At 60.2% G+C, this 24,218-nt stretch overlaps 2 protein-coding genes across 5 annotated transcripts; both read right to left on the bottom strand.

Moving 5' to 3' along the window:
* Window positions 1-1,707: 1,707 nt before the first annotated feature.
* Window positions 1,708-11,381, bottom strand: SART1 (spliceosome associated factor 1, recruiter of U4/U6.U5 tri-snRNP). The gene is made up of 20 exons (XM_084896142.1): window positions 10,985-11,381; window positions 9,158-9,215; window positions 8,761-8,816; window positions 8,004-8,130; window positions 7,788-7,893; window positions 7,459-7,536; window positions 7,269-7,368; window positions 7,045-7,187; window positions 6,732-6,938; window positions 5,995-6,119; window positions 5,788-5,924; window positions 5,549-5,688; window positions 4,453-4,626; window positions 3,971-4,081; window positions 3,663-3,750; window positions 2,830-2,920; window positions 2,596-2,731; window positions 2,096-2,185; window positions 1,871-1,992; window positions 1,708-1,789 (listed from the first exon to the last, which is right to left on the bottom strand). Exons 1-20 carry the CDS (start codon window positions 11,298-11,300, stop codon window positions 1,771-1,773), a joined length of 2,424 nt encoding a protein of 807 aa, XP_084752268.1. The 5' UTR covers window positions 11,301-11,381; the 3' UTR covers window positions 1,708-1,770.
* A 1,958-nt stretch (window positions 11,382-13,339) lies between these two features.
* On the bottom strand, window positions 13,340-20,902 carry TSGA10IP (testis specific 10 interacting protein; the record flags this gene model as incomplete). 4 transcript variants are annotated; one of them, XM_084895051.1, is made up of 8 exons in its annotated part: window positions 13,340-13,513; window positions 14,165-14,289; window positions 14,477-14,576; window positions 16,462-16,629; window positions 19,253-19,397; window positions 19,558-20,240; window positions 20,345-20,472; window positions 20,774-20,902. In XM_084895051.1, 8 exons carry the CDS (start codon window positions 20,900-20,902, stop codon window positions 13,435-13,437), a joined length of 1,557 nt encoding a protein of 518 aa, XP_084751177.1. In that variant the 3' UTR covers window positions 13,340-13,434. The 4 variants fall into 4 exon arrangements, with proteins under 4 accessions (XP_084751177.1, XP_084751178.1, XP_084751179.1 ...); XM_084895052.1 differs by having other exon boundaries at window positions 16,462-16,626; window positions 20,774-20,885; XM_084895053.1 differs by lacking the exons at window positions 13,340-13,513; window positions 14,165-14,289 and having other exon boundaries at window positions 14,506-14,576; window positions 16,551-16,629; window positions 19,253-20,240; window positions 20,774-20,885.
* Window positions 20,903-24,218: the final 3,316 nt, after the last annotated feature.

The raw sequence follows: 24,218 nt of genomic DNA, 5'->3' as shown, positions 1-24,218 counted from the left end.
ATTGCTGCCCCAGTTCCCAGGAGTGAGGGGAGGGCGGCTGGTGGGGCCCCACCACTGAGCAGCAGAGCTGCGTGAACCCTCCCTGGGGGCTCAGACCAAGGATTCAGTGGCCCCTGATGTCCTGCCTCCGAGGGGCTGAGCGGACTTGCTGAGGCAGGCAGGCGTCAGCTGCCTCAGGGCTCAGGAGGGCCAGCACCTGGCCTGGCGTCAGCAGCCACAGGACAGAAAGGACGCAGGCAGGTGGTACCAGCCATGGAGGGTTCTTGGTACACTAGTTGTTTGTATGGAAAACAATGCAATTAATAAATAATATGAGAATAACGATTTGTGTCCTCATCACAGTAATGTACAAATTAAAACAGTGAGTTTATTATTAGGAGGAATAAAAACCTAAGTCTCTGAAAGACCTTCCAAGTTCCTGGCTCACCATTCATTGTCTACCCAGTCACTAGCATCAGAATGAGAGGAATTCTGGGCCAAACCTGGTCAGCCTACCCCGGTCCATTGTAGACGTTTCCAGCTCCAACAACAGGGACAGCCCCTCAGCAGGCCTCATCCTGCAGCAGATAAAGCACGAGGTTTGACGCAAGCCTAGCCAGGCCCAGAGACACGGGACTGCCTGCCAACACCAGACGGGCCTCCGGCTTTTGGGAGAAATAGCCTGAGATCCCCAAACCCCACACCCAGTCCAGACACCCGTGGACACCGCCCCGAGGGACCCGAGGGCGCAGCCAGAATCACATCAGACCAGACTCGGCACGGGAGGAGTGACTGCTGGTGCCATCAAACAGTCGAGAGCAAGTGGTTAAGGCAACTGTATTTTCTTTGCTTATGTTTTTCAACTCCAATTGTTTATAAAAATTCACTTTTTGCTCCTATTTTTTTCCATTTTTTAAAAACCACGAGCCATCTGGAATGTATTCGGGCACCGGCTGAGGCAGGACGCAGTTTCTGTCCAGCTCCCATGGGAGCCTCCTGTCCGCTCCCCTCTTCCAGGCTCCGGGGTCCGCAGAGCACTCAGCCTCCTTCCCGGAGCGCACTCAGGGCTCGTCTTCCCGCTGCGGCTGGTCCCCGCACGTCTGGGGGCGCTCTGAGCAGCTGCCCTCAGCACCCTCTTCTCCACAGACCCCGGGGGTCAAGGACCATGGGGTGGCCCCTCGACCCTGGGCACAGCCGTCCCCGCCCTGCCAGGCGGGCCGTCCTGGGCCCTGGAGGGCAGTGACTCGTGTGGCACTGGAAGCCGAGTCTCAAACATCCTCCATCTCTGACTGGAGAGCCAGCCTCGCAGAGGGTAGGCCTGACGGACAATGGGGTCAGAGCTGTGCTGCCTCAGCAGGGGCAGTGGGGGAGGGGTTCCTCCTCGGCGGCTGGGGCCTAGGGCAGGAGTGGACTGTCTTGGAGGTCCAGGCTAGTTTTTGTCTATGTGTTTCCTTATTCGTGTCATCTGAGACCACGTCTCACTTACTAGAGGCCAACCAGAGGGGTCTTGCTCATTTCTGATTTCCAGGTGAATAAGTGAACGAGCTCATTTAATTTTCACAGGACATCCTATACAAACGGCGGAACTAAGGCTCAGAGAGGTTCGGTGACTTGCCTGAGGGCACACAGCTGACCACTGAGCCTGCCTGAGGTGGTGTCAATGCTCCTCCCAGCACCGCCTGCCTCTCCTCTCAGGTCTAACCTGGAATCTGCACCATGACGAGGGAGGAAAAAATAAGGAGGGAGCTTTATTTAATATTAAAGTGGGAGAGGGGCTGGGGGAGGTCGGCTTCACTTGGTGATGGTGTTCCTGTGGAGAGAAGGAGGGCGTGAGGCTGGAGCCCGGCCCCGGGCCCTCCCGCCCCCGCCCAGCCGGGGCCCGGCCACTCACGCGTTCATGCTCTTGCCGCTGCCGCTGAGCACGATGTAGGGCGTCTTCTGGGCCTTCTGCTTCTCCTGGAGTAGAGCCACCGTGCCCAGCGGCGTGTCGCTGGAGCTCATCTTCTTCAGCAGCTGTGGGGTCACGGCCGGTCAGCACCAGGAGGGAGCCCCGGCCCACCGCCACCCCGGAACCCGCAGACGGAGGCCACCCCCAAGTCACCCCGGGGCCACCCACCGCCTCCTCGTCCAGCTTCTTCATCCTCCGCTCGGTCTTCATCTTGCCCGAGCCTTTGCCGTGGAAGCGGTGGGACAGCTGGCGGAAGGCCTGGGGCACGGCAGGAAGCACGTTAGCGGAAGAGGGCGGTGGGCAGGGGAGGGAGGGGAAATGGGCTCAGAAGGCTGAGCTGCGCTGGGGCCTCAGGACCCCAGTGACACCTGCTGGGCCGAGGCCGGGCCAGGACACAGGATGGAGTGTGAGCAGATGCTGGGTGAGGATGGACAACGCTGTCAGGAGAAGCTGGGTGTCCGTGAGAGCACAGGGCCGCCCAGGGCCTGACACTGCCACCAGATGGCGGCCTGAGGCACATCACGCCACCGAGGGGCAGGTGAGCAACGGAGCCAAGGCCCCTGGCCCCCTCCTGCCGGGCCTGAGGGGGGCTGCGATGCCCACCAGAGAGGCACAGAGGTTCAGACCGTCTCCAGCCCGGCCAGTGTCACCTGGTCCAGAGCCCTCACCTCCTTGGGCGTGAGCTTCCGGCCCGTCTCGTCCACATACTCGATCTTCACGTCAGGCTTGTAGCCGTCCTTCTCCTTGAAGTCCTGGGTGAAGCCGCGGTACTCCTCCCGCCGGCTGTACTTGTCGTCGATGGCCCTGGCAGAGACGGGGGCTCAGGGCCAGCCACCGCCCACCCTGCCCTCCCGCAGCCCCAGCCTGGCCAGCCCGGCCTCTGCCCACCCTGCCTCGCTCACATCTTGTCCTCAATGCAGTACACCGCGGACGGCAGGGACTTGTTGGGCGCCTTGACCCGGGCCACCTTCTGCACCGTCGTCTCCAGCAGTCCTAGGGAGAAGGGGTGAGACTCCAGGCCGTCCACCCGTCACAGGGCGCAGCCCAGGGCGGGCTGATGTCCCCGGCGCACAGAGGCGCTGTGAGACCCACAGCCGTGCTGTGGGGGTGAAGGCGTCGGACAGGAGAGAGACTCGGAGACCGAGGCCCTTGTCCGCGGCCACTGAGTAGATGGCAGAGCTGGGACCCCAGGGCCAGAGGCTGTGGGCTTCCAGTCGCCATCCTTCCTCAGGAGACACTGAGTCTTGAGGGATAAGTGGTGCTTTGTAGAGGGACATGGGCACTCAGCCATCAAAAATGGGGTGATGTAAAAAAAAAATAAAAAAAAAATTGGGTGTAGCCCTAGCTGGTATGGCTCAATGGATAGAGCATCAGCCCGAAATAGAGGGTCCAGGTTTGATTCTGGTCAAGGACATGCACCTTGGTTGCAGGCTCAATCCCCAGCCTGGTCATGGTGCATGCAGGAGACAACCAATCAATGTGTCTCTCTCACATCAATGTTTCTCTCTGTCTCTCCCCCTCCCTTCCACTCTCTCTAAAAATCCACGGAAAAATATCCTCGGGTGAAGATTAACAAAAAAATAATAATAATAAATGGGGTGATGTAGACACTCCAATGACTGTCCCACAACCAAGCGCCAAAGGAGTGGCTCACGGTCCGGGTGTGGCTCAGAGCGTTGGGACAGGAGACATCAGGGGCCAGGGAGCCATGCAGGCCCTGCGCCCGAGCGCTCACCTTTGTTCTGACACAGGAGCAGCGCGGCCGCCAGCCCTCTGTTCACTATGGGCTCCTCGTCCAGGATGGTGGTGGAGGAGGCGGAGAACTGGGGTGGCACACAGTGGTGAGTGACCACATGGGCTTCTCACCCCTCACCCAGAGCCCCCCCACCCTGTGAGACCTGTGGACCCCCATGGGGGAGGAGACGAAGGCCCGGACCCTGAGTGACCAGCCCCGGGCCTCTGCCTCCAGCCCACCCCCAGCCCCACGCGCGGCGGTCCCTGCCCTTCCGTCCTCCCAGCCCCCCGCGTGTCCCCCTCACTCACATCCTGATGCTGCTTCTCCTCATCCAGGTTGACTGTGCTCCAGCCAATGTTCTCCTCCCCGTCGGACTCGGAGCCTCCGTTGGCCGAGCGCTCCTCGTCCCGGTCGAAGTCCTGGAGGACAGAGGCGGCGTCAGCCCCGGCGGCCGCCCACACACAGCCGCCGGCGAGGACGGCTGGGCCCGCTCTGCCCCCGCCCGCACACCGCCCACACACAGCCCGCACACAGCCCGCCGGTGAGGACGGCTGGGCCGCCGCTGCCCCCCGCCCGCACACCGCCCGCACAGCCCGCCGCTGCCCCCGCCCGCACACCGCCCGCACAGCCGCCGGCGAGGACAGATGGGCCCACTCTGCCCCCGCCCACACACCGCCCGCACAGCCGCCGGCGAGGACGGCTGGGCCCGCTCTGCCCCCGCCCGCACACCGCCCGCACAGCCGCCGGCGAGGACGGCTGGGCCGCCGCTGCCCCCGCCTCTGCCCCTCACCATGAGCTCCTCCTGCTCCCCGCGGTTGCCGGCCAGCCCGTAGGTGGGGATCTCCCCCAGGGTGCGGCAGAACTCCGACGTGGCGTTGAACACGATGGTCCCCTTCCGCTCCGGGTCCTCGTCCTCCTCCCAGCCCCGCTGGCGGGACTCCAGCTTCTTCACAATCTCCACCACCTGGAGGAGAGAGCGGCTGTGGGCAAACCCGGAAGTTTCTGGGGCGGTGCCATTGAGACCAGGAGCCCAAGACCCTCCTGGTGGCAGCAAGACAGCCATTCCTCCTGCCTGTGACAGTCTCCATGTCCTCCCGACTCCTGCCCTCTCCGCCTGCACCTGCCCCAAAACCATCGCCGGCTCCCTACCGCCTCTGAATCAACATCCAAAAGCTCCCGTGGCCCCGGAGCCAAGCCCTGGCATGGCACCGAGGCCCTCAAAGCTCTGCCCCTGACGTTATCCCCCAGCTGCGCCCACTGTCCTCTCTATGTGTCACTGCCACCAGCACACAGGATTATGGGTCTCCCCTCCTTGAAGACATCCTCAAACCCCAGCTCCCAGTTAGACAGTCAGATCGTGAGCACAGGGCCCCTGGGCTGCCTGCTCACCAGTGCCCTCCAGCCACTAGGGGGCAGCCTTACCCACAGGAGGATGCAACCTGTATTCACAGAAGACAGGGGAGGGTCTGACCCTAAAACACCACACAGTGAAAACACTGCAGAAATCCAAAAATCTACAAATACTATGGTATTAAACAAAAAGGTAAACCAAGATTGGAATTCAGGCCCAGCCTGCATGGCTCAGTGATTGAGCATCAACCTATGAACCACGAGATTACGGTTTGATTCCTGGTCAGGGCACATGCCTGAGTTGCAGGCTCAGTCCCCAGTGTGGGGTGTGCAGTAGGCAACAGAGCAACGATTCTCTTTCATCATGGGTGTTCTCTCTTTCCCCCTCCCTCCTCCCCTCCCTCTCTGAAATCAATACAAAACTGGAATTCAGGGGCAGCCCACAGGGCCCAGGCCGTCACAGGCCACCGGCCGCTCTGTCCTGCGGAGGCCACACCCTCCTGACCCACATGCGACCCTGAGGGCGGGCCCCTCACCTTCTCGCCGCTGTCTCGCAGCTGGTGCAGCTGCTGCAGCTGCCGCAACCGGCGGCCCTTCTCCAGCTGCTTCTGCAGCTCCAGCTCCGCCTCGTCCTCCTCCAGCAGCTCTGGGGACCCAGGCGGGGGCCCGCCCTCCTCTGCGGACAGAACAGGAGGTGCCTGTTCGGACCATCCCCTGGGACCCTCGGCCTTTTCCTGCCCGTCCCGTCCACCCTCCGCAAGCAAGGCCCCCTCACCCTCATCACTGATGTCCATGTTCTCCACCCGAGTGTCATCTGACGGTGGGGGCTGGGGCACAGCCTCCTTCTCCTCCTCCTCCTCCGGGGCCGCCTCCTCTCCCTCGGGCACACGGCGCCGGCCCCGGCCCCGCAGTCTGCGGGAGAGACTCTCCGTGAGCATCAGCCCCGGTCAGCCCGCCCTCGTACCCACCGCGCCCAGCGCACCTGGAGCCAAAGTCCCCATCCTGAGTCTGGTCCCCAAGAGGCAGCAAGTCGTCAGCCCGCACGACCGTCTCCTTCTCCTTCTTCCGGATCTTCTTCACCTTCCGCTTGGTCTTCTTAAAGGTCACCTGAGGGGGGTGGGGGGGGGGATGAAGGAGGAAGGAGGAAGGGGGGGAAACGGGCAGCCACAGCCCACGAGAATGAGCACATCTCACACAGACGGGAGGGGCGTGGGTCACCCCACACTGAGATGAGGAGAACGGGCGCAGGGTGAGCACCTTGCCCAAGGTCACCCAACGACTACGGAGACTGGGGCTGTGAGTCCCGGTGCGGTGGCCCCGAGCCCTGCTCTCAGCCCCTCCGCCAGGCAATGACTGAGCCAGCCGTGGACCTCCGTGCTCAGTCATCACAGCAAAACTCCACACGCAGCTGCCACAGGGCCACTCGCCAGACTACCGCTCACCTGCTACAGCCCTTAGGGGTGGCCCTGCTCTCCCACCAGCTGCCTCAGACTCAGCTGAATGGCTCCCCCAAGGCCCAGCTGGCCACGGGCGGAGCCTGGACATAAAGGCAGGTGCGCCTGGCTCGCAGTCCCCGTTCTGGCTACACCCCCACTTCCCTGGCACCTCCCCGGGCTGCCAACCACTGCTCCTCCGTAAGGACCGAGCACCCTGGAGGCTAGCCCCCTCCATAGCTCACTGTGCCCCGGGGACAAGCGTGGGCAGCAGCGGAGGGCTCACCATCTCCTCCGGCGTGAGGTACTCGGAGGCGAGCCGCGGCCCCACCATGCTCAGCGACTGCGCCTGCAGCCGCAGCCGGGTGCGGATCTCCTCCAGCTCCCGCTCCCGCAGGCCGTCCGCGGTGCCGCCCTGCTCCAGGCGGAAGGAGTGCGGCCGCTCGCCCTCCAGCTCCTCGTCGTACTTGGCCAGGATAGAGCGGGGCTTTTGCTGCAAGGCAGGAGGCACGGGCTGGGACCAGCTGGCTCCTGGAGAGCCACAGGGCCGCCGTTCCCCGGGCCCCACGGCCGGGCCCCCGCCCCTGCTGCCCGCCTGCCTGCGCCAGGTCGTCCACGCTCTCGTCCTCCGCGTAGGGCAGGTAGTCGGGCTTCTTCTTCCGCAGCTCCACGTTCTTCTCCGCCCGCTCCTTGTCCACCAGGTTCACGTTCACCAGCACGTCGTCCTCCTCCTGCAGCACGCCTGCGGACAGGCAGAGGCCACTCGCACATGCCCTCAGGTCAGCGGTGCCTGTGTCCCCAACCAGAGACCCAGCCAACCCACCTTTGTCCTTCAGGGTGAGGATCATGGTCTGCCCCTCTTGGAAGGAGTCAATGGCGTGCTCCACCGTGAGGCCCTGCAGGTCCCGGGCGCTGTACAGGGCCTGGAAGGCGGGAAGCCCCACTGAGTCAGGAGCCCTGACCCTCCCACGGGGATCCCAGCACCAAGGACAGCGGTGCCACAGCAGCCTCACCTGCCGCCTCTGCCCGAACTCCTCCTCCACCAGAGTGCTCACTCCGAACTCCTGGTCCATCTCCTCCAGCAGCTTGGCCTAGAGGACAAGGGGGTGGGGGGGGGGCACCTATGACCTCAGCCATCCAGGGTCACCAGGAGACCCACAGCTTTATCAGGTGGGAGTGCAAACAGGCAGGCAAGCCACCGAGAAGCAAAACAGACTCCAGGGACCATAAACCTGCTACCTCTCTGAGCCCAGCCTCACCTCCCAGGGCCAGCTCCTGCCTCACCAGCTGGTCAGGCCACCAGAGGCACCGGGCACCCAGCCCCAGCTGCCCAGGGCCTCACCCTCTTCTCTGCCAAGTCCTTCTCCTTCTGCAGCTGCCGGCTCCTCTCGATCCAGGCGGCCGTGTCATCCAGCCAGGGGTCGTCCTCCCCCAGAGTCTTTATCTTCCTGAAGGGAAAGGGGACCTTTTGGGAGCCCAGCTCCCGCTCCCCCACCCTCTGCAGGGCCCCCTGGCAGCTCCTCAGCCCTGGCCGTGCCGCCCTGGCCGGGCCCCTCACCCCAGCTTCTGGTTCAGGAGGCGCTTCTCCTTGGCCGCCGCCAGCTTCTCTCGCAGCTCCTCTCGCTGCCGCAGGGCCATGGGGTTGATGATGTCGGCTGCCACGGGCTCCTCCTTGGTGCCCGCCTCTGGAAGGGGGGCCCAGACGTGAGGCTATGCCTGCCCATGGCTGGTGGGAGAGGAGGGAGCCACTCACCCTGCCCTTCCAGCGCAGGGGCAGGAAGGGGCCCGGAGAGGGGAGGGACCTTCCCTCAGCCCCACACTCCCGCGTCACCCACGCAGCATGGCGGACCCTCCGTGCCTTCCAAAGCCCCGCAGGTCATGCTTAAAAAGACCCAACGCCCCAATCAGTTTGTAGCAACTGTGCACACCTCTCAGCGCCTAGACCGGAAATGCTGCCTCACGGCAGAGTGAGGGGCAGCGCCAACTGCTCAAACTTAAACAAGCTGAGCCCCTGTCTGTGGAGCAGCCACACTCAGTCTCACTGTTTCACTGATAAACTCTCTTTCACTTTAAACTAAGGGAAAAAGGAGGATAGATGGGAGGGAGGGAGGGAGGGAGGGAGGGAGGGAGGGAGGGAGGAAGGAAGGAAGGAAGGAAGGAAGGAAGAAAGGAAGGAAGGGGGAAAGATAAGCTGAGTCCCACGCCTATCAGCAAGCACACACCCACAAGGCCACTAACTGGTACTGAACCTGCACCCAACCCATGTGCCTCCATCCAATGCCCTCCTTCACCACCAGCCGCAGCCTCACACTCACCCTTCTTGACGGCATTGACTTCCAAGGGTTTCAGCCCCAGCTTTGCCCGGAGTTTACTGAGAACGAGATGAATGTATTAGGAGCTGTCCAACAATGGGCACCACGTGCATTTCTAGGCAGACGGGGTGAAACAGGATGGGCCTGAATGGTCCTGAGTCCCAGGGCATGGGAAGGGCACTGCCCTCCAAACCAGGGAGCAGGGGCCCTGGGCCAGGCCTGCCCTAACCAGTGGAGCGCCACCCCTCCTCTCGGGCTCAGTGCCTCCTCTATTGCTCACGTGGCTGCTGACTGACTTAGGTGGCACCTCCAATTCCAGCCCGAACATGTGAGGGTATGGAAGCCTCCGAAAGCAGCTGCTCCAGAAGCAGAAAGTGGGCACGAAGGAGACGGTACTTACTTGGTCTCCTCGATGCTGAGGGACGAGGCATCTCCGGAGCTCGTTTTGGAACTGGCAGCTGGAACAACAAGAAGCAGGGCTCAGGAGCTGGACACAAAGCCAGGGAGCCATGTCTTCGGCCCCAGCTGCAGCCAAAGACCAGGCCCTCCCAGCACCAGCCTGGCGGAGACACGAGAACAGCGCATTCTCCAACCACAGGAACTCCTCCTGCCTGCGTTCCCGTCTCTGAGAACCGCCTCTTCTAATACCTGCCCTTCTTGACCCAAAACGGCCAGCTTTCTGCAGTCCTCTTTGCTGCCCCTTCCCTTTTCCGCCCACATTGCCTGCTCTGGCCTCACTGGCTGACAATGCCACCTCCATGAGGTCCAGTTCAGTTACTGATCCGAATGAACTGCTCTCCCCAAACTGCCCACAGGGCAGGGGCTGTGGTGGTGCCGACCGTGTCCTCTGCAACTCGTGTAGCAAGACACGGACTGGTGGTGCCTGCGCTCCGCGGGATGTTGGGAACACAGAGCTAACGATGATGCATTTCAAACCTCCCCGAGCCACCTCACAAGCAGCAAACAACTTCACCGACCACACACACAGAAGCCAGACACCCTGACGGAGCGCCCTCACCCGGCTGTCTCCAGACGCTCAGCTTCCTGCATTCCCACCCCTCAACCTGCCTCGTCTTATCCCACCTGGACCCTGGGTGTCAACCACTCCGACTCTCCTCACGGCCACCAGCCCCTTCTTCCGAAACCCCATGGATCCTTTTCCTGGTTTTGCTTGATCTCCTACGACGTGAGCACCTGATCATTTCCCTCTAATCCGCTTTCCACACAGATCCCATGTTTTATTATTTTCCTTCTGGGCTATTCTACCTCCTTTCTGTAGTGTTTGGCTCCACCGACTACTAAAATATTAGCATTTCTCAGGCTCTACTCCTGACCCTGGCTTCTCACTCCCCACTCCCTCAGAGGACTTCACTGGCCACCTAAACACTCCTCTCTCCCAAATTGCTCTGCCCAGCCCAAGCCTTGGGTTTTTCTACAGGTTTCTCCCATCGGCATCAAACGCAACACTCTCCAAAACGGAATTCGTTATCTTGTCCCCAAAGTCTGCTTCTCTCCCAAACTCCTCAACTGCGATGGACACCACCGCCCACCCAGCTGCTGCTCAAGACAAAACTCCACTCCCCTCAGTTCCTTCCTTCCCTCCCGCCCTCACTGAAGCGTGTTAATTCCATTTCCAAACAACCTGTCCATCTGTCCAAGCCTCTGCGCCCCACTGCTGCTGCCTCGGTGTGGGCCACACCTGGCCCCGCTGACTACCCCTGACCCAGTTCTCAATGCAGTGATCGCCGCAAAATATGAATAGGACCAACTCACTTCCCAAATCAAATCATGGCTCTCTACGACCCTCAGGGCCTGCGGGGCCCTTCGGTTTGGAGCCTCGCCTGTATCACAGCCTCTCTCGCTGCTGCGAGCCCTCCCCGATTCGCCTGCCCAATGCCAGGTTTTCTCTTGCCTCTGTACACGCTGGTACCACCTCATTCATTCGTTGTTCATTCATTCATTGTTCATTCATTCATCCATCCATCCATTCAATTCACCCACTCAATTTACGGAAGGCCTGTGATGCGCCATTGCAAACAAAGTTTCTGTCCTCAGAGTCTACTAGAGGGAGACGACCGTTAACCCCAAACACCCTTAAGAAGACCTTTTAACAAGTCTGACCAAGACAGCCCACGGATGCCTCCGCCTGGAGTGCTGGCACTGCCTTCAAACCCGGGCCCCCGGCCCCCGGCCCCCCGCCCCCGCCCCGCGCCGGCCCCGCCCTCACCGGCCTCGTAGCCATCGTCCCGCTTCTCCCGCTTCACGCGCCGCTCGGAGGGCTCGGCCTGGCTGCGCTCCCGCCCGTGCGCGCCGCTGCGGGCCTCCGTCTCGGACCCGCGCCGCCCGCCCCCGCGCTCGGCCCCCCGTTCCCGGCTCCGCTTCCGCCGTTCGCCGCCGCTGCCGCCGCCGCTGCCGCCGCTCCGGTGCTTGTGCTTCTTGTGCTCTCGGTGGCGCGGCGGCTGCTCGGCGGCGCCCCCGGTGCCGGCCGCCGCCGTGGTCCCGGCCGCCTCCTTCTCCCCGCGGTGCTTCTTGGACGACCCCATGGCGGCACGTCAGGCCCGAGCCCGGCCGCCACCGAACCCCGAAGAGGCAAAATGGGAACACTTCCGGGTCGCCCCGCGGCCGCCTTCGTGTTGCCGGAAATCAAGAGCGGCTGCTTCCGCAGTTCGCTCCGAGCGTGCCCCAGAGGCTCATGGGAAAGCCGGGGTCGGAGCCCAATGCGCAGGCGCGGCGGCCTCGGGCTGGTGGAGGGCTTGGAGCGGGTGGTCCGTCTGCGCGTGCGCTGCTTCAGGTGCGCGGATCCGGACGTGGTATGGGGGTTGTAGGTCCCCCGACTGCAGGGACCCGGAGGGCGTCCCAGAGCTTTCGGCGTCTCCCCGGCCTCGCTCCGCCTGCACCCCCAGCCCCGGGACGCGCGCTCCCGCACAGACGTTCCTCGGACAGCTCCCGCCGCTCCAGCGAGACGTCCTGCCAATGGACTCCCTGGGATCGTGCCTCCATCGGGCGCTGGACGACCGAGTGGAACGGAATCTTTGGACTGGAACCCGGATCCTTTGTCCGCCGGTGTCAAAAAATGAATCCACGGACAGAGAGTAGTATAGCAAAGGTGGAGATTTATTGAAGAACAAGTACAGATTCCTACGTGGGGAGGGGGAAGAGTCAGTCCCGCAGAATGGACTGCCACCTGAGGAGGGGGGGAGGGTCTCACCGAGTTCCTTTTCCCTCTGGCTTATAAAGGCTGCAGATCCTGGTGCCTTAGATCCCCTCTGATTGGTCACTATTCCCTTCGACTGGTTACTATAGTAACTCCTGGGCTCAAAGGTCGAACCTCACCTGGGACAAGAGAAGTTCTCTGCGCACACACACACACACACACACACACACACACACACTCTTATTTCCTGTTCCCTCTGCTTTCTTCTTCTGGATGAAGGATTCCTTTATTTGGTAAATATAGACCTTTCGTTGTTCCCAGCTCCCTCGTTCTGTGGAAATGTACTGGTTGCAGCTTTTCAGCTTCCCTGTTCTGTGGAAATATACCTGCGGCTCTGCAGCCTCGTGCTTCCTCCACAGTCCCTTAATTCCCAAAGTGTCTAAAATTTCCTAAACCTGCCTTATTTTACCCCTAAAATTCCTGTTTGACCAGCATGCTCTCCTCGAGACCCCGAGTTCCACAGCCCAGCCTCTGAGTCCTCCAACCAGTTCTGTCAGCAATGCTGCCTTTCCACGCCCTCTGGGGAGAGGGCCTGTCATCTGGGCCGGGTGTTTTGTGAACTGCTAAGGAGCTGTGTCTGTGGACCCCCTGGAATTGGGTGTTAAATTCAGCACATTGTGTGTGTGTGTGTGTGTGTGTGTGTGTGTGAGCGCGCTCCCTCTGGTGGCCCCTGCGTGCTCCATCTGCTGTGGTGTGACATGTGCGCCCTTCAAAGGGACCGGGATTTCTCAGAGGTAGAGGCCCTCCTGTCCTATTTGCTCTGAATTTCTAGGACCAGCACACATGCTGGAGACTAGGAGTGGGGGTCACAGCCAATGCTCTGTAAGATGCCCCCTCCTCAGGAGCACACGCAGGCTGTGAAGCTGGGATGGGATGGGGGGGGGGGGTGAGCCGACAAGCTAAACCTGCTACCTGTCCACCTGCCACCTCCTCCCAACCAGCACCCTGTTCCCTCCATCACCACAAACCCCACACTGGCCCAGCCGGCCTGGCGCTGTGGTTGACGGTCAACCCATGTACCAAGAGGTCGTTGATTCGATTCCTGGGATTCCTGGTCAGGGCACTTGCCTGGGTTGTGGGCACGGTCCCCAGTTTGGGGGCAAGCATGTGTTTCACTCACATCGATGTTTCTGTCCCTTCCTCTCTAAAAATCAATAAAAGCATATTTTTTTAAATATATTTTTAATTGATTTTTTACAGAAAGGAAGGGAGAGGGATAGAGAGTTAGAAACATTGATGAGAGAGAAATATCGATTAGCTGCCAACCAAGCTACATGCCCTTGACCGGAATCGAACCTGGAACCCCTCAGTGCACAGGCTGACCTCTATCCACTGAGCCAGACCAGTCAGGCAAAAGCATATTTTTTTACAACGAAAGGAAGTCCCGCACTGTATGTTCCATTAAGCCTTTAATTTGTGTCTAAGGGACTGGCTCCCCAGCCCAGGCTCGGGTGCAGTGCCTCTCAGGCTGGCGGCCCGCGGTTCCCGTCTCGGGGGTGCTGAGAAGAGTGCTCCGTTCTCTCCCCTGCTGGTCGTTGGCTCCTTCAAGGCGAAGACAAAGATAGAGGCCCTGGGCTCTGCAGCCCCAGCCCTGCACCCACGGCCCCCGTGGGCTGTGGGACGGGAAGGGCCGTTGTGGCCGATGATCCGGGTTCACATCGGACCCCTGTGCTGAGTGACCCTGAGGAAGTGACTCTCCAAGCCTCAGCTCCCTCCTCGTGAACTCGCCCCGAGCCCTGCTCCGCTCAGGCTCTGACGGGTAGGGGACACGTGTGGGAGGCTGGCCGGCTCCAGCCCACCACGGAGGCTGGTGTGTGGCCTCCAGACGGGCACAGGTTGCCAGCCTGGCTCTCTGCTTATTCGCTCCTTGGGAAAGACCCTGCCCCTCAGCCTTCAGCTTTCTCCCTCTTGGCCTCACCTTCCTCGGGGGGCCTGGAGGACAGAGCCTGGGGAAGTACCTGCTGGCAGAGTCTTCCAGGTCATGGAGGGGAGAGGAAGGGTAGACGGGGCAGGACTGAAGCTGAGACTCGGGGCGGATCAATGTGGCTGCCCACAGAGTTCCCTCACCCTTCCCCAGACTCGCAGCACAGGATGGAGGGGGCTGAGGAGACCCTGCAGGGCCCAGAGTGCTGCCCATGCACCCCTCCTCACAGCCGGGCAGAGCCAGGTCCGCGGCCAGCTAGCTGGCCTCACCTGGGCTTCCGGGAAGTGCCCTTGGCATCCCCCTTCCTGGCCTCCGCCAGCAGCTGCTCCTCATCCAGCCCCAGCGCCGACAGCACCTGGGAGAAGCGCCGGGCGGCGGTGAGCCGGGCATTGGTCTGCGGGGAGAGGGGGGGTCCCGCTGTGCACCAGGGCCTGAGAATGAGAATCAGTGGGGCTCTGATTCCTGAGGGGACCCCCGGGCTTCCAGGTGGGCAGCAGCCCGGGGTCCCGTCCCAGGGGCCCACCCCCGCCTCGCCTGCCTCCCCGCCCAGCCGGCGAAGGCGTGCTCCGGGGAGGCCTCACCTGCATGGCCTGCTGGAACAGGAAGGGCCGGGCCTGCACCCGGTGCTGGATGCCCTGCAGCTCGGCCTGGTACTCAGCGAAGCGCTGCCGCTCCTGGCGCCTGCGGGAGACGGGCGTGTGGGCCGCCGGCCGTGGGCACAGCCCGTCTCCACTCTGAGCCGCTGTCTTCCCTGAGGACTCATCCCTCCTCTTTCTGAGCCATCTCACCCCCTCCTCGCCCCGGGTTCCTCCTGAGGGCAGGGGGTAGGAATTAGCATTTGCCCCGTTTTACCCAGGACCCCCTGAGGCCCAGGGGACAGGAGAGACTGTCTCCGGGCTGTGCAGCCCGGGCTCCTCGTCCTCCCAGTCACTCCCGGGGGAGAGGGGCCAGTGGTGGCCTCTGAGCATCTGGGTGTCTGTCCCCTCCCGATACCCACGCTGCGCTTCTCACTCTCCCCGCGAGGGGGAAGCAGAGGCTGCAGCCAGGCCCTGTGCTGGGCTCCGGGCTCTTCTCTGCAGCGGCGGCGGCTGCACCAGCTTGCCGGCATTTGCTGTGGTTCTTAAAAGCAGGCAGCTTAGGAGACGGGACAGAGGGACTAACAACGGCGCTGCAAGTAAAACACATTCCAGAAACACCAGGGCTCCGCTGGAGAAGCACACATCCGCGTGCAAAACCCACGTGTGTCCGCTCCACTCTCCGGATGCAAGGAAAGCACGTGGCCTCCCACCGCGGGGACTGTGTGTGCCGCCTCCCGAGCAGGGCAGCCTCCAGGGCAGCTCAGAGCCACGTGCAGAGGCGGAGAGACCCCTGGGAAACACTGCCCCCAAGTTCGAAATGAAGGCTGCGTGTTTGAAACCCTCCTCTCACTGACATGTGCCCCGTGGAGTGTAAACCTTACGCTTCCTGCCTGGGTAAAAAAAACACACAAACAACGAACTTAAGGTCTGGCAAGAAGGCATCTGCCAGGAGGAAAGGAGGTGAGGCATGGAGAGGCTGCCCTGTGCCAGCTCAGCCAGTAGGCCCTCAGTGGGAGGGCGCCTGTGAGCTGGTTCCCTGTCTCATGGGGTTGGGCTTTGGGGGAAGGCCCTGCCCGGCAGGCAGCTGGGTGGCGAGCTGACTGCCTGGATTGGAACCCCGGCTCCGCGGCTCACCTGGGAGAATGACCGGAGCTCTCTGAGCCTCAGCTTCCGCATGTAAAACCGCGGGAGTGGTGACAATACCTGCCTCCTGGGCCTGCTGTGAGTCTAAAGGAGCTTTTTAAGTATGCATTTGTGGGTTGGTTTTTCTTATTATTAGATTTATATCGATTTCGAGAGGAAGGGAGATGGAGAGATAGAAACATCTCTGATGAGAGAAAATCATTGACCGGCTGCCTTCTGCACGCCCCCTACTGGGGATCGAGCCCACAACCCGGGCATGTGCCCTGACCGGAAATCAAACCATGACCTCCGGGTTCATAGGTTGGTGCTTAACCACTGAGCCACGCCAGCCGGGCTGTGGATTGGCTTTTTAAATGGTCAGCACATAGGGAGAGAACAAACTCACTGGCCCCTGAGCAATGGCGGTCTCCGGGAAGGGGGGCGGGCAGAGTGCTGTTCACATCCCACACCCGCCATTGGGTAAGACCTGAGTTGGTAGAGGAAGCACACCTGGCTTGTGGAATCAGAAAAACAGGGTTTGAAAGTGTGAAGAAGCATGTGGGCTATTTAACCTGAGCATCTGACAGCTTCAGAGACTGTTATTCTTTGAGTGAGCTTGGCCCAGCCCCTTCTCCAGAGCCTCATGGTCTTTGTCTATTCGCTACACAAAGTGGCCGGCCTGCCCGCCTGCCTGCTGCCTGCCTGCCTGTCTGCCCGCCTGCCTGCCTGCCCGCCCGCTGCCGGCTGGAGGATGGCAGCGCAGGCTCAGCCCTGAGGAGAGTGAGGCTGGGCCCGCTGGGTCCTCCTGTCTGACACAGCACTGCCTCTTCCTTGTCCCCACACGCCCCCCCAGCCCAGCTCCCTACCTCAGCTCCTCCAGCTTGCGTTGGGCGGACCCCAGCCCTTGAGTCCTGGGGGCATAGGTTGCCAGGCAGCGGGCCACCTGATGTTGTACCTGTTGCTCCCGGGCCCTCCGCTGCTCAGCCTGCTGCTGCTCCTCCTGCTGCCGCCGCTCCCAGGCCTGCAGCATGCTTCTTGGGGGGAGAGAAAGGAGAGGGTGGGAGGAGGCCGCGGGAGCAGGAGGCTCAGAGAGGGTCGGGCCAGGGAGGGGGACATAGGGCTAAGGGGATGCATTTTGATGTGAAGGACAGGCAGGTGGGTGAATGGATAGAAAAAAGGAAATGGGGATGTGGTGAATGGAGATATGGAGGATGGATGCGTGATGTGGATGGTGGAATAGACAGCACCTAGATCGATCTGGAACATTCTTCCCCCAGCTCTCAGCCCATCTCATCAATCAGGTCTTTGCTCAGATGTCAGGGGAAAAAGACTCTCTGACCACCTCGTCTACCGCTCAGATATTTCCCAGTTCTAGCTATACACCTTGTTTGTTTTATTTCTTATTTTTTAAGATTTTTTTTTTTAGCCGAAACTGGTTTGTCTCAGTGGATAGAGCATCAGCCTGTGGACTGAAAGGTCCCAGGTTCAATTCTGGTCAAGGGCACATACCTTGGTTGCAGGCACATCCCCAGTAAGAGGTGTGCAGGAGGCAGCTGATCCATGTTTCTAACTATCTCTCTCCTTTCCTCAATAATATATATAAATATAATATATATATTATACATTATATTTATATATATTAAATGTTTTTAATTGATTTTTAGAGAGTAACATGAATGGAAAGCAACATCAATCAACTGCCCCCTGCACACCCCCTACCAGGATTTGAACCTGCAACCTGGCATGTGCTCTGACAGGCAACCTTTCAGTGCATAGGGCGATGCCCAGCTAAACAAGCCACACTGGTCAGGGCCACCTTGTTCATTTCTTTATTAATTATCCTTCTCTCCAAGCAGAATGTAAGCCTCATGGCTTCGGTTTCCTGTCTGTTTTGATACATTCACCAACAAGGCGTCCCTGGCAGCTAGAAGATGCCGAACCGAGGCAGAAACTCAGTCTTGGTGAATCAGCGCATAATGGAGTCACGGGCAGGTAGACGAAGGGGGCGGGGAGGTGCAGTTGCTCCGTCAGCACATCCTCATTGAGCACCAATAGGTTCAGGTCCTACGCAGGGAACCAGAAAGGCCGGGACCAATAAGACCTGGCACCGGCCCTCGGTCTGCGCACAGGGACAGACAAGCCGGCAGCCCCCGGCAGGTGCTGTGGCAGAAGCTGTGATGGCGGCGAGCACAGAGCACAACTCCCCGGAGTGGTGGAAACCGGTTTGGCTCAGTGGTAGAGCGTCGGTCTGCGGACTGAAAGGTCCCAGGTTCGATTCCGGTCAGGGGCATGTTACATTGGTTGCGGGCACATCCCTGGTAGGGGGTGTGCAAGAGGCAGCTGGTCGATGTTTCTCTCTCATCGACGTTTCTATCTATCTCTCTCCCTTCCTCTCTGTAAAATATTAATAAAATATATTAAAAAAAAAAAAAAAAAAACTCCCCGGAGTGGCCCTGGACTGAGAGATGCCTCTGAGTTAGCTGGGCGGCTGAGGACGGCGGGAGAGCATGGGCCTCCAGCCGCTGTGACCGGCTGGCCTGGGCGGCAGAGCCTCCTTCCCAAGGAGCCTGGGCTTTGTCCCCAGGGCACAGGGAAGCATGGAAGGATCTGGAGCAGGAGGGGACGGGGTGAGAACTGAGGCTGCTATCAGAATGCTGACTGGATTCTCACCCACCACTTCTAACTGGTCACCAAGACCCACGGAGCCAGCCTCCAATGGGCTTCCTCTCTCCATTCCATGGCCGCCTGGATCAGCCTTGTCATCCCTCACCTAGGCAAAGCCAACAGCCCTCCATCCCGCCCACACTCCCCCGTCTCCCCCCGTTATCTCCTGTTCAAGTCCAAGTACAGCAGTTATCTCTCTCCACTGCCGTTATTGTTGCTTGGCCATTTGTCTCCTTTCCCAGCAGACCTTGAGCTTCTTAGGTCTGAACCAAGTGTTTTTATCTTTATATCCTAAGGCTGTGGTCAGCAAACCGCGGCTCGCGAGCCACATGCGGTTCTTTGGCCCCTTGAGTGTGGCTCCTCCAGAAAATACCACGGCCTGGGCGAGTCTGTTTTGAAGAAGTGGCGTTAAAGAAGTTTAAGTTTGAAACATTTGTCTCTCCAAAGAAATTTCAATCGTTGGCCTGGGGATATTTGGCTCTGTTGACTAATGAGTTTGCCGGCCACTGGCCTCAGGACACACGAGTATATACTCACTACGTGTTTCATTAATCACTTTGTTAATAAATTATTGATGGCCCACCCAGGTTGAGCATTGACCTATGAACCAGGAGGTCACATGCCCAGTTTGCAGGCTCCATCCCCAATGTGGGGCATGCAGGAGACAGCGGATCAGTGATTCTCTCTCATCATTGACATTTCTAGCTCTCCCCAATCAAGAAGCATGATTCCTCTCTGAAATCCATAAAATTATATATATTTTTTAAAAGAGTAAAAATATTTTAAAAATAAAAATAAATTAGTTGATTGATTATTGATGGATAGAAGATTGGAAGTGAATGAAAAGTTGGTTGTGTCAATAGACAGTTGGCCAAGCAGACAGAGATGGGTGGATTGATGGATCCATAGATGATTGGATGATCAGAAGACTGGGGGTGGATAAACGGAGGGATGAATGAGAGGATGAAGGATGAAGTATCTCTTCCACCTCACCTGTTGGCCTCCTGCCGCTTCTGGAAGGTGCGGGTAGGGAAGCTGGCGAGCAGCGTCTCCTCTTCCCCCGAGGCCTGGGCCTTCCCAGTCCGGTTGCAGGTTTGGACAGCAATCCGCCACGCCTTCCAGGGGTGCTTTTTGAGGCCTGGCCCAGGGGGAGAAGTGACCTCTCCTGCCCAACGGGCATCCCCCCAGCACCTGGAGCGCAGGCCAGCCCGGCCTGAGCTCCGGGCCCAGCCGCCGGGCCCCGTCCTCTCCCCCTGGGCCGCCTCCTCCAGAACCCGGGTGCTGAGCCCCACACTCACCTAGTTCCAAGTTGTGCTCCAACTGCTGCTTCATCTTCTCGAGGTCCCACATCCCTTCCAGCCCCGTGGCCCTGGCCTTCCTCCTCTGCGGCCCACGGGGGCCACTGGAGCCGGGATTGCTCAGTTCGCCCTCCTCGGAGTCCTCCACGCAGGAGTGCCACGCCTTCCTCCGAGAGCCCGCCCTCCGTCTGCGGGGGGCCCTGTGCTCGTCCCCCTGGGCCTCCCGAGCCTCCTGAGCCTCCTCTGTCTCCTCTGACTCGGACCATTCCTCCTCCAAGATGGACCTGCTCCTGGGAGGCTGGGGCAGGCTCCTCTCAGCCTCCTTGGCCTCCTCCTCCGCCTCCTCCTCCGCCTCCTCCTCCGTCTCCTCCTCAGACTCCGATTCCGATCCTGGCTTCCTGCAGGGCGGCTGCTCCAGCTCCTGGCCCTCCCCGTGGCCCGAAGGGACGGAGCCGTCCCAGGCCTTGAGCTGCCGGACCCTCTCCGGGCTCCGCACCGTCAGCTGCCAGCAGAAGTCCTGGGCCTCCAGGCAGCTGTCCGGGCCCCTGCGGCCGAGCTTGTGCTGCGGGGCCGCGGGGGCGGAGCGGGAGCCGGGCCGGGGGGGAGCCTGGCCGTCGGCGCTGTAGCTCTCCCAGGCCCACTGGAAGGGGAAGGAGGGCTTCCGGGGAGCAGAGAGGAGGAGGCTGGGGAGGGACAGGGCAGGGGGTGGCGGTCAGGGGCAGAGCACTGACCCCCATCGGGCCTGACACCAGCATCCCTCCCGGCCCCTCCCTCCCCCCGTGCTTACTCCTCGGCCTCAGCAGAGCCGGGCCCTTTACTGTTCCAGCTTCTGGGCCTCCGCTCCTTCTTGGCCCCTCCACTCTGGCATCTCTGCCGCTGACTCCAAAGGACACGATTGCCACTCCCCGGCCGGCCCTGGGCCAAGACAGGGGAGAAGGCCCAGCTAGACCCCATCACACCTCCCCCGGCGCAGGGGGGGGGGGTCACTTATCTGTGCCTGGGCTGGCCCCTAAAACGGACCGGCAGCTACCTCGGCTTCATCCCCATCCTCCTAAGCCTCCCCCTGGCCCCTCCCTCCCTCGAGCCTCCCTGACTCTCACCGAGGCCTCAGCTCAGTCCCGTGGCTTCTCACGGGCCTCCCTCAGCCCTGGCCTCCCCCGGCCCCGAGAGCCAGGCTGCCCTGGGCAGTTGGCAGTCCGCCATGGGCCTCCCTCACCTGCTCAGCCTGGTCGATGCCAGACAGAAGCTTGAGCAGCCCCGTGCCCATCCCCGGAGCCTGGAGCCTGGGGTCCTGCCCCGCTCTCCCCGCTGTGGTCCTGACCAACTGTTGGCGGGTGTTGAGCATCTTGGTGTCCTGCCCCGCCCCCCGCCCCCTTCTGCCAGCCTTGGAACTGTCCTCTCTCCCATCTCTATGGCAACCAGCCCTCAACCAGGCTCCAGGAAGCTGAGCCAGGTGTGTGAGGCTGACTCCCAAGCAGAGGGAGAGCTCAGCAGGATGCTGAGGAAGAGTCCAAGCCCGGGTGCTCAGAAACCCAGGGCCCAGGCCTGCCTCGGCTCTGCCTCCGGGCTCCTGGGTGACCCGCTGGGAGCCCCCGCTTGGCTGTGTTTCCCCAGCGCTCTGCAAAATGGGCCTCAGGCTCGCCCCCTGGAAGGGCCCTCACACGCTGTGAAGGCGGTGGGGTGACCCCCTCTGCCTCTGCCCGCCTCGGGGCTGCTCCTGGCGGAGGCCTGGTGGGAGCCACACTAATTCTCACAAGGTCTCCTCCGAACCCATTGCCCTCCAGGCCCCGACAGGGCGGGAAAGGCCAGGAAGCAGGCACCCAGAGCCGGAGAGGGCTCTGCGGGGTTAGAGCATCGCAGGCGGCTTCTGAGCAGCACCAGAGCCGGACTGGGCGCATCCCGGCGGGACACCTGGCGGCGACGCCGCCACAGCAGCACGGGGACAGGAGGCCCCGCGGCCGGTCAGCAGCTCCGCGGCCGCACACCGTCTCCGTGTGTTACTAACCTCAGGTTGTTGTGCACAGTAACTGCCGCACAGGCTGGCAGCCTCGGAGCAGGAGGGGCTACCTGGTGGCCTAGGCGTGTAGCCAACTAGGCCCCCTGCGTTTGTGTGAGCCCCTCAGGTGTTCCGACGGTGACACACGTCACCTCATGAAGCATTTCTTGGAACATATCCCATCGTTTAAGTGACGCCTGACTGTACATAATTTCCTACAAAAATGAGGTCATGCTTCTGCTCCACAGTATGTTCTGCCAGCCCTCCAGGCCGCACACGCAGAGCCGCGGGCGCTGAGTGTCGCAGCCTGACCCGCACCACGCACCAACCCCGCCCCCTGCCGTCAAACAGGCACAGGGCTCCCGCCAGCCTCACCCCTGCCGCGTGGCCACAGGGACGGCCTTGTAAACGAGCCATCGCACACTGGGCATCTCTGAACCCTAAGTTCCTGTAAGCACATGCGCTGGCTCTAAGCAACATAACTTTTTAAAAAATCCTCACCCGAAGATATTTATTGATGAGAGAGAGAGAGAGAAGGGAAATACCAACAGGTCAGGGTCAAATCCGCAACCTAGGTATGTGCCCTGAGCAGGAATCGAATCTGCAATCCTTTCGGTTTACAGGCTGATGCTCCAACCCACTGAGCCACCCGGCCAGGACAGCAATCTACCTTTTAAAAATATTTGTATTGATTTCAGAGAGGTCAGGAGAGGGAGAGAAAGAAACATCAATGATGAGAGAGGATCATTGATCAGCTGTTGAGCCTGCAACCCGGACGTGTGCGCTGAACGGGAATCGAACTGTGGCTTCCTGGTTCAAAGGTCAATACTCAACCACTGAGCCACGCCGGCTGGGCATGCCTTGGGTTTTTAAAAGGTCCCTCTGGCAGCTGTGTAGAGATTAAACTGGAGGGCCAGGGACTGATGTCCAGGAAACAGTCTGGCCGAAACAGGTTTGGCTCAGTGGTAGAGCATCTGTCTTCGGACTGAAGGGTCCCGGGTTCGATTCCGGTCAAGGGCATGTACATTAGTTGCGGGCACATCCCCAGTAGGGGGTGTGCAAGAGGCAGCTGGTCGATGTTTCTCTTTCATTGACATTTCTAGCTCTCTATCTCTCGCCCTTCCTCTCTGTAAAAAATCAATAAAATATATTTAAAAAATAAACAAACAAACAAAACACAGTCTGTTGGATAGGAAGAGAGAGGGAAAAAGAGAGGTCTGGAGACTGGGCCTGGGCCTGGGCCTGCCACCACTTGGAGGTCAGGAGAGGTCAGGGAGACACAGCCATGGAGACAGACAGAGGCCAGAGGGACGAGGGGAGCCAAGAGAGTGAGGCAGCCAGTCATGTGAAGACAGGGGAGTGACCAGCTGTGGTAAGAGCTACTGAGAGGTCAAGGCAAGGTTGACAGTTCACAACCCATTTGGCAGCCGTACTTGTTCCGGGGCCCAGAGTCCCAGGATCAGACGCAGGAGGCTCCTTGCAGACTCTGGTGTCGCTATGGCTGGGCTGGGCCTCCGCCAAGCACCTCCTCCCAGAACCCACTGGACTCTTCCCCTTTGGAGCTAAAAGGGAAAGTTTAGAGAAAAACTAGCTGAAGTCTAGGGGGAATTTTCTTTCCCTTGAGGAACGTATCGGCTTTGTTTTTTCCTGGAGGTGCAAAGGGGAAGCTAAGTCACTATGTCGCCCATTTTTTGCTTAAGCTGCCAGGAAGCTCAGAGTCAAAACTGACACTCAATGAACAGGGCACCGGAAAGGCTTCTGAGGGCCGCAGATGTATATATTATGTTCTTGCTCCTAATTTTTCTTTCTTTTCTTTTTTTTTTTAATTATAGCTTCATATTCTTGAGCTTCCATTTCTATTTTTATTTTATCTTCCTCTTTTCATAGGAAACAGTCTTCACTGCATTGGACATAAGCCAGGCATACCAGTTAATTCCACGCTTTCAGCAAATACATGAAAATGCCTTGTACTTGTCAGGTCTCTCACGTTTGCAATTGAAGGTATTAAATTAAGCCAAAAATGATCAAATAAATCCCTGGCTTGCTTTACTCAATCATAGAAAGGTCAGGGATGTCCTTCCTCCAGGAAGGGCGTTCCCAGTGAATGCGGCAGAAAGCTGGCCCTCAGGGTGTTGTGACCAGGGAGTGACTGGAGGGGGCAGGACGGTGCTCCCGGATGGACCGGGCTTCAGGGGCCTAGCCCTGCGCCCTCCCTGATCCCAAAGCCCACAGGCAGGGCTGTGAGGTCACAGGCCAGGCCAGTGTGAGAATCCTCATGGTGGGGACCATGTGGGGCCCTAGGCTCACGGACCCCCATGGCTATCTTAAGGGGGGCTGGTGTCCCCCCTCCCTTCTCACCCCGTCCCCCGCTGGATGTCGCTGATCTCACTTTTGCCTGGTTGGAGGGTCCTGAGTCCTGTACTCCGTGTGTGTGCGTGTGCGTGTGCATGTGTGTGTGTGTGTGTGACTCCTCATTTTATCACCGTTTCTCTCTGTCTGCTTCAGTGTCGGATGGGAACACTGGCTGCAGGCTGTGCCGGAAAGGGGCAGCTCGAATTGGTGGGGCAGACGAAGCGGAGAGACCACACAGAGAGAGTCTCAGACGCTATAGAGGAGTCCCTGAGCTTCGGGAGAATGCCACCTGTGTGGGCACAGCGTGAGCCCA

The sequence above is a fragment of the Pipistrellus hanaki genome (genome assembly GCF_964339955.1).
Source record: "Pipistrellus hanaki genome assembly, chromosome: 9".
Taxonomy (NCBI): Eukaryota; Metazoa; Chordata; class Mammalia; order Chiroptera; family Vespertilionidae; genus Pipistrellus; species Pipistrellus hanaki.
Note: the sequence above shows the minus strand (reverse complement) of the source record. Positions and strands in the feature narration are given on the sequence as shown.

Bases quoted from the DNA above. Each gene is read 5' to 3' on its own strand.
- SART1 (XM_084896142.1), bottom strand. From the start codon at position 11,300: ATGGGGTCGTCCAAGAAGCACCGCGGGGAGAAGGAGGCGGCCGGGACC. The intron at 4,627-5,548 runs GTGAGGGGCCCG...TCTCTCCTCCAG, and splicing joins TGCGAGACAGCGGCGAGAAG to GTGGTGGAGATTGTGAAGAA. The intron at 4,082-4,452 runs GTGAGGGGCAGA...TCTGTCCTCCAG, and splicing joins GGGAGCAGGAGGAGCTCATG to GACTTCGACCGGGACGAGGA.